The 14,157-nt window shown below is 41.3% G+C and overlaps 1 protein-coding gene across 1 annotated transcript in view; it reads right to left on the bottom strand.

Annotated features, from left to right (window-relative positions):
• LOC139268349 (adhesion G protein-coupled receptor L3-like) overlaps positions 1-14,157 on the bottom strand; it is a 484,368-nt gene that overhangs the window by 374,968 nt on the left and 95,243 nt on the right. Inside the window, exon 2 of the mRNA XM_070886428.1 lies at positions 12,310-12,523. Within this exon, the coding sequence (XP_070742529.1) occupies positions 12,310-12,523 (214 nt within the window). The remainder of the gene's footprint in view (positions 1-12,309; positions 12,524-14,157) is intronic.

Genomic DNA, 14,157 nt, shown 5'->3' on the forward strand with positions numbered 1-14,157 from the left:
AAATAAAAAAGCTTCTGTGTCCAGAACAGAACTGTCTAATCGACACAAAGAGTATGCTGAACAGCAGGTCCAGTTGTGGAGAAAGTGGATAAAAAAAATAATTGAACAATTGCACAATGCAATTGCTCATTCAAAATAATGCTAAAATAAAAGCCCCAGATAATAAAATACAGATTTCTCATGGTTTAACAATGCAGCATTTTGTTATGCCATAGCAACACACAATATCGGCTGTAGTATGCAATACATTCAGAGTGAAATTACTGTCATTTCAGTCAATTGACAATACAAATAATTATACAGTGGCATCCAGCTAAGATTCATTGCTAATCTGAAACCAGACAAAAGGTCCTTCTGTGAATGCAAGTCTGTCTGATCTGAAATTTTATTTCAAATCAGAAAGCCAATCCTTTAGGTTGGAGTAATAACAATAAAAACATGTGCCTTTAAAAAAATCTGGAACTTTTAAAGGAAATCAAGTAATTCAGTAAATTCTGTCATTGCACACAAGAAGTACTTTTGCTTGTTGGAACCTATGTTTGAGATTCAAAGCTTGGAAGAATAGAAGGCACCACTGGAACATACTGAGACGGATACTCTGGGATTAAGAATGGTAAAGAACTTCAAATATGCTGTTTATATTCAGATGGTAAATAAGTGTCGAAAATGTATATCCCATTCTTTGCATTTAGTATTGTATAATGCAAAGCATGTAGAGTTAACAACATGGACCATTTAGGTAGTCATCTGCCAAGTAGACCATACTTTATTTCTGACACATGAAGCCTTCATAAGGGCTGCTTAAAGGGCAGTAAAAATGCTCACAACACACAAACATTTAAGTTGAATTTTTCCAGTAAAACAGTTCTACGGATTTTGCAATTAAATAGCGGCGTGACATCAATTTTAAGCTGAAATACAGATTACTGAAGCTGTAAATGTCTTTAAAATGTTGTTATTCAAAACAGTAAACATGCCCTCTATTTTCAGTTGTTGAGCAGCAAGCTCAGGTCTCGTGCCAGAAGGGCTTTTGAAGTTCTCTGCATGTCTTGATGGCCATAGACTTTCAGGGAACTTGACATTCTGGCTATCTCAATCCGTGGAAATGGCAGTGACCATCATGGTCCAAATCCCAGCCGTGCTGCAGGACAAATGCCCGGTGGTCAGGTTACCACAGAATGCACATGTTTTCTAGCAGCTGGTTGTGGAGTGGCCTTGGCAGGGCCTGTGAACTGGCCATCCACTCTGACAGTTCTTAAAAGATATCCAAATGCCAAAAGACTCATTAATTATGGCTCCCATCTCTATCTGATGGAGTTATTTTTTGTTTGTTGCTGCAATGTCTCATTTTCTACACTGGCTGGGCATTAGGTCACTCGGTGAGCAATTCTGTCCAGCCACTAGCTTGGTCCTAATTACGGAATTGATGGCTATGCTGGAAGACAAAAGCTGCAAGTCCTGAAGTAGTCACTCTTCACTCTTGGTCATTGTATAAGCAATGGTTTAGGCAGCTTGGTTAAAAGGTTAGTCAGATTGCTGTGAGCCCCAAAGCTTTTCTTCTGCCATTCCAGCTTTCAAATAAAACAAAGTAATACTGTCTCAAAACATGTGGATTTAGGCTAGTTTAACCAAATAGAAATTCAACTAATGATCCACAATGTAGGTTATTGTATTTAAATTATCTGTTCTCAAAGGATACTGAAACTCCAGCAGTCAGAGAGAGATGCACAGCAGCAGAGAACCGAGACACACGACAGACAGAGAACCCAGACAGACGACAGAATAGAAGAAACATAAGATCAAAAGAAATAAAAGCAGAAGTAGGGCATTTTGTCCCTCGAGCCTGCTCTGCCATTGAATAAGATCATGGCTGATCTGATCATGGACTCCGCTCCACTTCCCTGCCCGCTCCCCATAACCCTCGACTCCCCTATAGTTCAAAAATCTGTCTATCTCCACCATAAATATATTCAATGACCCAGCCTCCACAGCTCTCTGGGGTAGAGAATTCCAAAGATTCACGACCCTCTAAAAGAAGAAATTCCTCTTCATCGGTTTTAAATGGGTGACCCCTTATTTAGAAACTATGTCCCTAGTTCTACATTCCCCACGAGGGGAAGCATCCTCTCTGTATCTACCCTGTCAAGACCCCTCAGAATCTTATATGTTTCAATAAGATCACCTCTCATTCTTCTAAACTCCAATGAGTAATGGCCCAACCTGCTCAACCTTTCTTCATAAGATAACCCCTTCATCTCAGGAACCAACCTAGTGAACCTTCTCTGAACAACCTCCAATGCAAGTTTAACCCTCCTTAAATAAGACCCAAAATTGTACCTAGTACCCCAGGGTTGTCTCTCCAACACCCTGTACAGTTGTAGCAAGACTACCCTTCTTTTATACTCCATCCTCCTTTGCAATAAAGGCCAACATTCCATTTGCCTTCCTAATTACTTGCTGTACCTGCATACTAACTTTTTGTGTTTATGCACAAGCATCCACAGATCCCTCTGTACCACAGCATTTTGTAATCTCTCCCCCATTTAAATAATAATTTTTTCTTTTATTTTTCCTATCAAAGTGGATAACCTCAGTTTCCCCACATGATAGGACTCCAGTTTCAGTTCGAGTTGCTCCTATTTTTTTGGAGCAACTAGTTTAATATGGAGTATCTTAGAAATTGCAATTCTTGGCATTTAGTTTGCTCCAATTCTAGTTAGTCAGAATAGTTTCATTTTAGAACGTTTTTTTTCTCAAAAAGGGGGCGTTACCAGCCACTTTGTTTTGTTTTGCAAGTTTAGGCAGCGAAAACTTACTCCATTCTAAGTTAGTTTGGAGTAAGTGTAGATTTTTGTATGCTCAGAAAAATCTTGCCTACATTTTAGGAATTAGGCGCAGGGAACGAGAGATTCGGGGGGGGGGGGTGGGGAAGTGGGGAGGGAGGAGAAAGAGAGGTTAGAGGATTTTACAAGCATTAAACACTTCACTTATACCAATAATGAGCCATCATTAATAAGAAATTATAAATAAATCAATAAATCAACCAACAAATCAATCAACAAAAAAATTAAAAGTTTCTACTCACCTACTGCAGCACCAGAAGCCCTCCAACAGCCTGCTAAAGAGCTGCTCGGGCAGGGCCTGCTCCCGAGGAGATGCCGGGCGGGCCCGCCGCAGAAAAGGCAAGGGCAGTCAGGCCACTTGGCCCGGGATAGCGGCGACGTCCCTTCGGCCAGGGATGGGGTCATCGCCCAGAGACAAGATGCGCTGGGAGGGCCCGGAGTTACTGTGCACGTGCACAGCTGCCAGCACTCTTTTTGGTGCAGGGCTTTAGCTCCGCCCCCAGCAGCTCCTGCTACACCGCACTGGAAACGGGCAGACATATATCAGAGAATCACGAGGTAAGTATTCGGCGCAATTTCTGTTCCACAAATTAGGCGGGCCTCTCCGATGTGCGCTGTTCTCGCAGGGGTCCGAAACTTGAGCCCATTACTCCATCTGCCAAATTTTTGCCCACTCACGTAACCAATCTATATTCCTTTGTAGATTCTTTGCGTCCTCCTCACAACTTGCTTTTCCACCTATCTTTGTATCATCAGCAAATTTGGCTACAGCACATTCCATCCCTTCATCCAAGTCATTCATGTAGATTGTAAATAGTTGAGGCCCCAACATTGATCCCTGTGGCACCCCACTAGTTACAGGTTACCAACCCGAAAATTACCCATTTATCCCAACTCTCTGTTTTCTGTTAGTTAGCCAATCCTCTATCCATGCTAATATATTACCCCCAACCCTGTGAGCTCTTATCTTAAGCAGTAACCTTTTTTGTGGCGCCTTAACGAATGACTTCATGAAATCCAAATACACCACATCCATTGGTTCCCCTTTATCCACTCTGCTCATTACATCCTCAAAAGAACTCGAGCAAATTTGTCAAACGTGATTTCCCTTTCATAAAATCATACTGACTCTGCTTGATTGCATTATGATTTTCTAAATGTCTTGCTACTGCTTCCTTAATAATGGACTCCAGCATTTTCCCAATGACAGATGTTAGGTGAACCGGTCTATAGTTTCCTGCTTGCTGTCTCCCTCCCTTCTTGAAGAGGGGCATTACATTTGCGGTTTTTCAATCCACTAGGACATTGCCAGAATCCAGGGAATGTTGGTAGATTACAATCAATGTAATCACGATCTCTGCAACACTTCTTTTAGGACCCGAGGATGCAGGTCATTAGGTCCAGGGGACTTGCCCATCTTTAGTCCCGTTAGTTTGCCTGGTACTTTTTCTCTAGTGATAGTGATCATTTTAAGTTCCTCTTTCCATATAGCCCCTTGATTATCTATTATTATTGGGATGTTTTTAGTGTCTTCTTCCAAGAAGACTGATATACAATATTTGTTCAAAGTCTCTGCCATTTCCCATTATTAATTCCCCAGTCTCATCCTCTCAGGAACCAATCTCTTTTTATATACTTGATGAAGCTCTTACTGTCTGTTTTTATATTTCTTGCCAGTTTACTCTCAAATCTACCTACTCCCTCTATTATTTTTTTAGTTATCCTTTGCTGGTTTCTAAAAATTTCCCAATCCTCTGACCTACCACTCACCTTCGCAACATTGTATGTCTTTGTTTTCAATTTGAAACCATCCTTAACTTCTCGTGGAGTTTTTATTTCTCATTGGAATATATACACTGGAAACGTTCCTGAGAGTCATGAAATATATCCTTAAATGTCTGCCACTGCTTATTTACCATCTTACCCTTTAATCTATTGTCCCAGTCCACTTTAGCCAACTCTGTCTTCATACCTTTGTAATTGCCTTTATTTAAATTCAGGACATTAGTTTGAGACCCATGTTTCCCACCCTCAAACTGAATTAGAAATTCTAACATGCTATGATCACTCTTCCCTGGAGGATCCTTTACTGTGAGATTAATCAATCATATCCCATTACACATTACCAGATCTGAAATAGCCTGCTCCCTGGTTGGTTCTACCAACCAGGGAGCAGGCTATTGTTCTAGGAAACGATCCTGAATACACTCTATGAACTCGTCCAACGCTACCTTAGCCAATTTGATTTGTCCAATCTATATGATGAATAAAATCGCCCATGATTATTGCAGTACTTTTCTGACAACAGACAGAGAGAACAAGAGGCACACACACACACACACACACACACACACACACACACACAGAGGAGGGGGGGGGGGGGGGAGGGCGAGAGAGAGGATGCGCGGGCGAGAGAGCGAGGGGGGCGGGCGTGAGAGCGCGGGTGAGCGAGACAGAGAGCGAGCGAGCGAGCCAGACAGAGACAGCGAGCGAGACAGACAGAGACAGACAGAGAGCGAGCGAGCCAGAAAGCATGCGAGCGAGCCAGACAGAGAGACAGGCGACAGACAAGCAAACCGAGACAGACAGAGACAGACAAGAGACACACACACACACACAGATGAAGACACACACACACAGAGCGACAGAGAGCAACTCACACACACACACACTCAGACAGAGAGACAAACACACATACAGAAAGAGAGACAAAGAGATGCAGAGCGAGACAGAGAGACACACAGAGATACACTGCGAGCGAGAGAGAGCGAGTGCAAGAGTGAGAGAGCGAGAGAGCTAGAGCCAGAGAGAGAGACAGACAGACACACAGAGACACACAAAGAAAGACAGAGACACACCCAGAGACAGACAGCGAGACACAGACAGGAGAGGCAGAGTGAGAAAGAAAGCCAGAGAGCACAAGCAGAGAGCAAAAGAGAGAGCGAGCAAGGCGGGCTGACGTTTAATCCATTTATAAAGTGTAAGGTTAGCCAACACAGTAAAAGCAAAGTCCTAACTGATTTAAACAGGTTTATGAGTGTGGATTAAAGGACTAGCATTAAATGCAAACCAGTTCTAAATTAGTCCAAGGTTTTGCTAGAAAAGTGTATCATCACAGGCAAATCTGCACTTGTCCTTCAAAAATAAAAGGATTCAATATCCATGGACAATTGGGCATTTGGCTCTTTTGTGCACGGGCAATGTATGATTTGCAACTACATTCATCAAGCTCGGGCCAGTAAGTGCATTTTAGCCAATCCAGAAGGGAACGGAGTATAGGTTTCCTCCCATATTTAGCTGAGACACCTCAGCTGTGCTGCTCCAGGGAGGTATGCACAGGTGTAATGTCTGTAAGCTTGTAATGTTTGTAGCTCCACACTGTGGATTTGTGTACTGCAAGTGCAGGGTTAATAATAAACAGAACCAGGCAGATTTCCGGAGGCTTCCGAGAGAGCTGCCTGCCATGTTAGAAGCAGTGTGTGCTTGTGCTCTGTGAATACATCACATTTGGCAGCGAGATGGAATTTTTTTCGGATGATTTAAAGCTTAAATTTTGTTGGTGAAGGATTCAGCCAGCCGACAGACAGACTTTGGAAGTTTCTGTCTTTGGAAAAAGCTACAAAATCCGAGGTAAAATACAGCACACAGTGTGAACAGATAGAGATTAAAATGGCAGGTGTAATCGGACATTTGGGGGAATATAGACACGAACGAGAACATTTTAAAGCATATGTGGATCAGCTAGAAATGTATTTCACTGCAAATAACATAATCGAAGTTCCAGACAATGCAGTCCATAACCGAGTTGTGTTGGAACATAAGAAAGCGATCCTATCGGTGGCGGGTCCGGCATTATATGACACTCTTGTAAATCTGATTGTGCCTGACGAGCCAAAGGACACAACGCTTAAAGAGATTTTAACGAAGCTGGAGCAGCACTATAACCCCAAACCATTAGAAATTGCTGAAAGCTATCATTTCAGGATTCGGAATCAAAAGGCTGATGAAATTATCAGTGATTACATTGTAGCATTAAAAAAGATATTGATGCACTGTCATTTTGGAAACTTTCAAAACCTAGCATTACGGGATTGTTTTGTTTGTGGGGAGAAAAGTGATGCGATCAGAAGGAAGTTATTGACGACAGATGACTTCACTTTTGAGATGTCAGACAGCGAGGTTGATGGGCATGGCCGAACAATGTTCCCGAGAATTAAATAATAATTACGGTCGTCAGTCAACCGAGGTAAATCACCTGCAGGTTTAAAGTAAAAGATGGTGGGGGCCCAAAGTCTCAGAAACGGGAAATTCTAACAGAGCGTCAAAGTCATTCTATAGGTGCCTGGGACAACACATTGCTCACATTGTCCATACATGAAGGTAGAGTGTTTCTTCTGCAGAAAGACTGGGCATATTGCAAAGGCATGCCGACTGAAAGGTAAATCAGCTTTCAAAGCTATGAGTCCAGCGTTCAAAGCTATGAGTAGAAATCCCAAGAGACTACATAGCATGGAAGAACACCAACAGGACGAGGAGATGTTAGAGTTACACGTCATCAGGAGCACAAGGTTAACGGACAGCGATTCGGAAAGCATCAAAATCCACATAGTTGTTGCGGGATTCAAGATATTAATGGGTGCATCCATGAGTGTAGTACCGGAGTCACTGTACCTCGACAAATTGCATGATTTTCAACTGGAGAATACCAAGATAGATCTGCGAGAATACTCAGGAGAGAAAATTCTTGTGGTAGGTCGTATCACCGTACCGTTGAAATATAAAGATCAATTTCAGAACTTGCCTCTAATAGTAGTGAAAGGAGACAAGCCTACCTTACTAGGAAGAAATTGGTTGAGCTCACTGAAGCTGGATTGGAGTAAGATTTTCTGTGTGGAAGAGAGATTTTCATCAACGGATGAGGTTATCAAGAAGTATCCGAAGGTATTCTGCGAATCGGGCAGTCCGATCCAAGGCTTCAAGGCGAGTGTCAGGGTACAGACGGATGCCAGATCGTTTACTACAAGCCACGTTCTGTACCATGTGCACTCAAGGAGGAAGTTGAGCAAGAAATCAAAAGACGAGAGACTGAGAACATTATTTGTAAGACAGATCAGTGTAATTGGGCTACACCCATTGTTGTACCTAAGTCCGATGGTAAGGTAAGGTTGTGTGGTGATTATAAAGTAACTGTAAACCGAGTTTTAGAGGGTAATGTCCCCAATACATTGCCGAATATAGAAGATTTGTTCACAACACTGCCAGGTGGTCAGATCTTCTCAAAACTGGCTCTTATGAATGCCGACTTACAGCTTGAACTAGATGAGGAGTCCAAGTCATGTTTGACTATAAATACTCACCTAGGCCTATATCAATTTAATAGGCTACCGTTTGGAGTGTCTTCTGCCCCTGCCATATTCCAAGGGGTGACGAACCAGATTTTGCAAGGTATTGAAGGGGTAGTATGTTATTTGGATGACATACTAATTTCAGCACCAAATAGGCAAATTCATAATAACATATTGAATGAAGTCCTCAAACGGCTAGAGAAGCACAGAGTACGAGTGTCTGCTTGTAAGTGTGAGTTATTTAAAAACTCAGTGGAGTACTTAGGGTACAGAGTAGACAAAGATGGTTTACATCCAACCATGGAAAACTTGGATGCAATTAGAAATGCACCCACTCCCAGGAATGTCACTGAACTTCATTCATTCTTGGGTCTTTTGAACTATTATGGGAAGTTCCTACCAAATTTGGCTGCAGTATTACATCCACTGAATGAACTTTTGAAACAACAGGTCCATTGGAAGCGGTCAAAAGAATGCGATACAGCATTCAAGGAATGTAAAAGCAAATTGGTAGAGAGCACCATGTTAGTTCACTATGACATATCTAAGGAGATTAAGCTAGCATGTGATGTCTCTCCGTATGGAGTTGGGTCGGAATCTCTCATGTATCACGTAGTGGGGAGGAGAGATCAATTGCTTTTGCTTCACACACTCTCAGTGCCAGTGAGAGTAATTATGCGCAAATTGAAAGGGAAGTTTTGGCATTAATTTTTGGGGTCAAGAAGTTTCACAAATACTTGTATGGTTGTAAGTTTACCATCGTTACGGACCATAAGCCCCTAACAGCAATCCTCCATCTAAAGTCCCCATTTCCAACATTAGCTGCAGCCCAAATGCAGAGATGGACTTTGATTTTGTCAGCATATACATATGATATTGAATACAGACGATCAGCTGATGACAGTAAGCAACCACCACCAGTACCATTACAGCCATGGAAATGGCTTCCCAGGGTGTGGCAAAGGCTACATATTGATTTTGCTGAGTTAGAAGGACAACAATTGTTCATTGTGATTGATAGCCATTCGAAGTGGGTTGAGGTGTTTCCAATGTGGAAAATAACAACAAGTAAAACATTGGACATTTTACGAAATTTATTTTCTTCATTTAGCCTCCCTGAAGAAATTGTTTTGGATAATGGAACACAATTTCGTTCAGAAGAATTTGCACAATTCACGAGCAAAAATGGTGTGAAACATACCAAGGTTCCACCATACCATCTTGCTTCGAATGGTGCAGCAGAGCACACTGTACAAATTGTAAAACGTGCCCTCATAAAACAAATGTTAGATCCAAATCCAAGGAAACGACAGTTGTCATTGGATCACAAATTGGCTAATTTTTTGATTACATATCGAAATACTCTTCATACAACTACTGGTACTACTCCAGCAGAGTTGTTTCTCAAACGACAGCCACGAACCAGATTCTCGTTGTTAAAGCCAAATTTGGCACAGTCCGTAGAAGAGACACAATTAAGACAGAAAGAGAATCATGATAGAGGTAGAGTAAAAGAGAGAAGTGTGAAATTAAACCAGAAGGTGAGAGTGAAGAACCATCACCATAAATGGTTAAAGTCGTTACTAGGAAGAGTGGTGAAGATATATGGTCCTCGCACATTATTTGGTAAAGATGTTTGATAATGGACAGGTTAGGTTTGTTCATATTGATCATATTTTACCTACAGACATGGAAATAGTTGAAGGTGGGAATGATTCAATTATTTCTGACTCATCAGATAGTTTTGATACACCAGTAGCAAATCCTAAATCCAATGTACTGAATACAAATCCAGGAGACAATCAGAATGAAAGTCTGAGTCCGAGTCAGGAACACAAAGAGTCTGAAGTTAGAGTGAGTTCAAATGAAAATCAAGGAAATTCCATGGAGGAAAATATTCCTCAGGATGAGCCTCAAATGAGTGTGAAATCGGCACCATGTTTGGAAGGTTCTGTTCGAGAGCGAAGATATCCTCTTCGAAACAGAAAACAAGTGGTAAAGTTAAATTTGTAAATATGGAAAAAAATAAGTTTATATCCTGTGTTATGTATAAACATGAAAGTTATGTATGATGTTTGTTATAATAACTTCTTCATTAAGGAGGGAGAAGAGTAATGTCTGTAAGCTTGTAATGTTTGTAGCTCCACACTGTGGATGTGGACGTATTGTGTACTGCAAGTGCAGGGTTAATAATAAACAGAACCAAGCAGATTTCTGGAGGCTTCCGAGAGAGCTGCCTGCCATGTTAAAAGATGTGTGTGCTTGTGCTCTGTTAAAATATCACAACAGGTAAGAAACCTAGTCATCATTTCCGCACAACTCTGTTCAACAGCCATGCGAGTGCAGGTCTGGGAGCAGCTTACTCAACTACACTACTCACTACAAGAGATGTATGACCTTCTGAGAACAGGAAGGGTGGTGAGGGAAGGTAGGGAAGAAAAGAAAACAATGAAAAAAAAGAGTGCACAAATTGATAAATACACTCCTTGACAGCAGGAATGTATTTTATACCCATTGTAGGCCAAAGGAGGACTTTCCTTGCCATCAGCCTGTTTTTTTGAACTGAGGGGACCCCACAAAACCTCAAAATTCTTCCAAATGTCCATTCTTGCATGTTGTTCAATTTGTTTCCCCTCAAGGCTGCAATTGTTGGAATACACGCCTTACTTATTATGTTAAGTTTAAAAAAAATTATAGGATTATCATTTCATTTCCAGATTAAACAAGTCAAATATTGTAGAATGTTGGCCGATAGAAACTATCAATCCCGCCAGATTGAATTACCATCAGTCAACTAAAAACACATGTAGAAAAAGAAAGGGAATGATAAAATAGTGTCTCTCTGGTGTGGCGCTATCAAAACGATTATATTCTGTAGCTCTAATTATCAGAGTACTGGCTTCTTTCCCTCTTTCTTTTGTTTGTCGTGAACTGTGCTTTGGCCTCAGATAATGGGCTCAATTTTCCCCAGTATTTGCGCATTCTTTTTGGAGCAGGCTACTTTTTCTGGCCTAACTTAAAAATCCCCAGTTTCCCCAATCAATTTGCATCAGCGTAACTCACTTAGTTACGAATTTTTAAGTCCGTTTTTTTTTCAGCCACCTACACCACTTCTGGCCATTTAGGGAAGTTTGGCTAGCTGAGAGTTATTTCAGTTCTGATTACGCCAGCGTATGTGGCCTGTCCTGAAAAACCTTCCCGAGAGTTAAGGAAAGCGGCGCAGCAGATGACCAGACACACAAAGAATTGAAAAACACATAGCAGCAACTTGCCTCCAACCCCACCTGAAGGCTGTCCGGTCCGATTCTCGGTCCCCGGTTCACACACACAGGAGACAGAGAGCGAGCGAGCCAGGGACAGAGAGCGAGCGAGCCAGGGACAGAGAGCGAGCGAGCCAGGGACAGAGAGCGAGCGAGCCAGGGACAGAGAGCGAGCGAGACAGAGAGAAAGAGACAGAGAGAAAGAGAGAGAGAGAGAGACAGAGACAGAGACAGTGTTGGGAGCTGGCTGTATGCTTCACTTTGCAGCCTCAGCTCACATTGTGTCCCTGGTTACTATGGCAGCCCGATCTTTTTGGCGCAGATCAAGGCTCCACCCCCAAAACTAAAGATCAGATTAGGCCGCGCCAAAATGAAGAGATCCACTTTTTTTTTTGGCGTACTTGGGCCCCAAAAGAAATCGGGCGTAACTCTTCAAGTACGTCAAAAAAAGCTTTGGGGAAAATTCAGCCCACAAACTAGTTAGAAGAGACGGTTTGACTTTTGAATGGAGAGAATCATTCAGCCCAAGGCACAGAACAACTGTAATGTGCTGTGCCTGCAACACTAAAGTGCTATAATGTGCTTCACAAATTTGCTACTAAATAAATAAATTAGAATACCCAGTTATGTATCAAGCTGAGTTGACAGGCATGCTATGTCTGTACAATGTTTTAGTTACACAGTTTAAGATCTGTGCCAGCTCCAAGATTGTATAGATAACATGCTATCTGTTGTCTCGCACACTCACTGTGCTCTAGAGAAAGGAAACAAAAACCATACTGAGAATCAGCTCAGTTGTAAAAAAAACCAGCCATGTACATCATGTACGGACATTGTGAGTTAAGTTTTCTGAGAACGTACCTTTGTGACATTATCTTATAGGCATCTGGTAGGAAACACCGAATATTCTCCATCTGGGCTTGGTCAGCATCGCAGATTTTGTCATCAGTCCTTCCATAATTGGCACTTTCAATCATAATGACATCAGTTCCAGGACAGCGGAGTTCAATTGGATAACTTTCACAGGACAGTTCCCTTCTAACCACAGCCATCGGAACTGGAGCTCGGCTAAAGGCTGCAAGATGAACCAGACAAAAATGTGAATTATGGTGCATTTTTAATGCTTCAAATTTTTCCTTAAAAAAGAGCAAACAGCAATCTCTTACTTATCTCACCTCCAGCACACAAATCTTGTTGACCTTGTCACAATCTTACTTTGCTCTGTTTTATCAGTACGGCTAGGCCAGTGCTGCTCTGAACTTTCCTCTTTCATTCCTCCCTAGCTTCAAATACCCTTTCCTGCAGACTCTTCCTCCTCCCTTGATCCCAATGTGTTTAAATCAGGGCTCATCACAGCATCTCCTACTTGAATTATTTTGTTCCCTTAAAATTGCAGAAATCATATTCTGCCGCGGTCTTCTATCTCTCCTTGTCTTCAGATTTTTTAAATGCAAGCTTGGTATTACCTTATCATTACTTAATCGGTTTACAACATCTCTTTGCAACATTAATGGTCGCATGCACTGTAGTCCTTGGCATTTGCCCAAGTTTCCGAGACAAAAAACACATAACACATGACTGCATGTTCATTATAATAAAATAGGAGAGCAAATGATTAACAAGTTCACAGGGTAATTTTAACATCCTGGGCAAGAAACACGTGATTTTGAGCCCAATGCCCATTCTAAACCCAGCTCGATTTTACTCTATATTGACTTTAATGGAGAGCAAATCCCGCGGGGTAAAAAAACAGGTCCTCAAGTTGAACTCACTTAACCCCGAACATGTTGGGTGGGGAATAAGATTACCCTCTATGTTTTGCCTCAAGCACCCAAAACTACTACAGTAAAGGCACACATCACACAGAAGTAAATAGCAACATAATTCCCATGATAGAGTCATAAAAACGCAGTTATTTATTAAAATCGAAATTCAACGCATTCACTATTTGAGGACCTATTAATGAGTCTGTGATATTGCTGAACTGCCAGTTGCACAATCCACTTTAATATTCGTGTAAAAATCAATTGGATTTATCAATTTAAATGCCAGCACTGGAATGAAAGTACCATCCAGGTAAATGAAGAACTCTCAAGTTGCAACATGTTAACGGAGGGGAATGCTCCAATGGTTTAATCACAGAGTTTTAACAGTCATCAGCATAATTTCCATAACAAAAAGCAGTAAAGTGCTCCTAACTGACCACATTCCTGGTATTAACAGCATCAAATTGCTCTTGATTCACTCGTGTACAGTATCAAATAGTCTTAACATAGCTATTTTCAATGGACTAGTGTTAGAGATCCTGAAACAAGAGAATAATTGGGAAATGGATTTGCAAACTAGAAGCATTCATCAGTGTTGCAGCATATAAAATATTTTGAAGGATACAAATAGTAGATATCACACCAACTAGTAGATGGCCATATTGCCTCAATGCAAAGTTGTTTCTTTTGGTAAACCCAGCATTAGAGGCTCTTCATTATACCTAATATTTGAGCAATTGTTAAATTCAACAGTTTGTCATTGCAACTGTTTCAATTTAAATACACATCTCTGTTTAAATCTATTTTTATCCAGTTCATATGATAATCAATATTTTACTGATTGTAATCCTACATTAATCCAGATTACTAAAAGTGGCAGAAGTCACTTGATTTCCTAAAATTTATGGGCTATAGCTTGTGACACAAAAGCAAACACTTCATG

The sequence above is a fragment of the Pristiophorus japonicus genome, chromosome 1 (genome assembly GCF_044704955.1).
Source record: "Pristiophorus japonicus isolate sPriJap1 chromosome 1, sPriJap1.hap1, whole genome shotgun sequence".
NCBI lineage: Eukaryota > Metazoa > Chordata > Chondrichthyes > Pristiophoridae > Pristiophorus > Pristiophorus japonicus.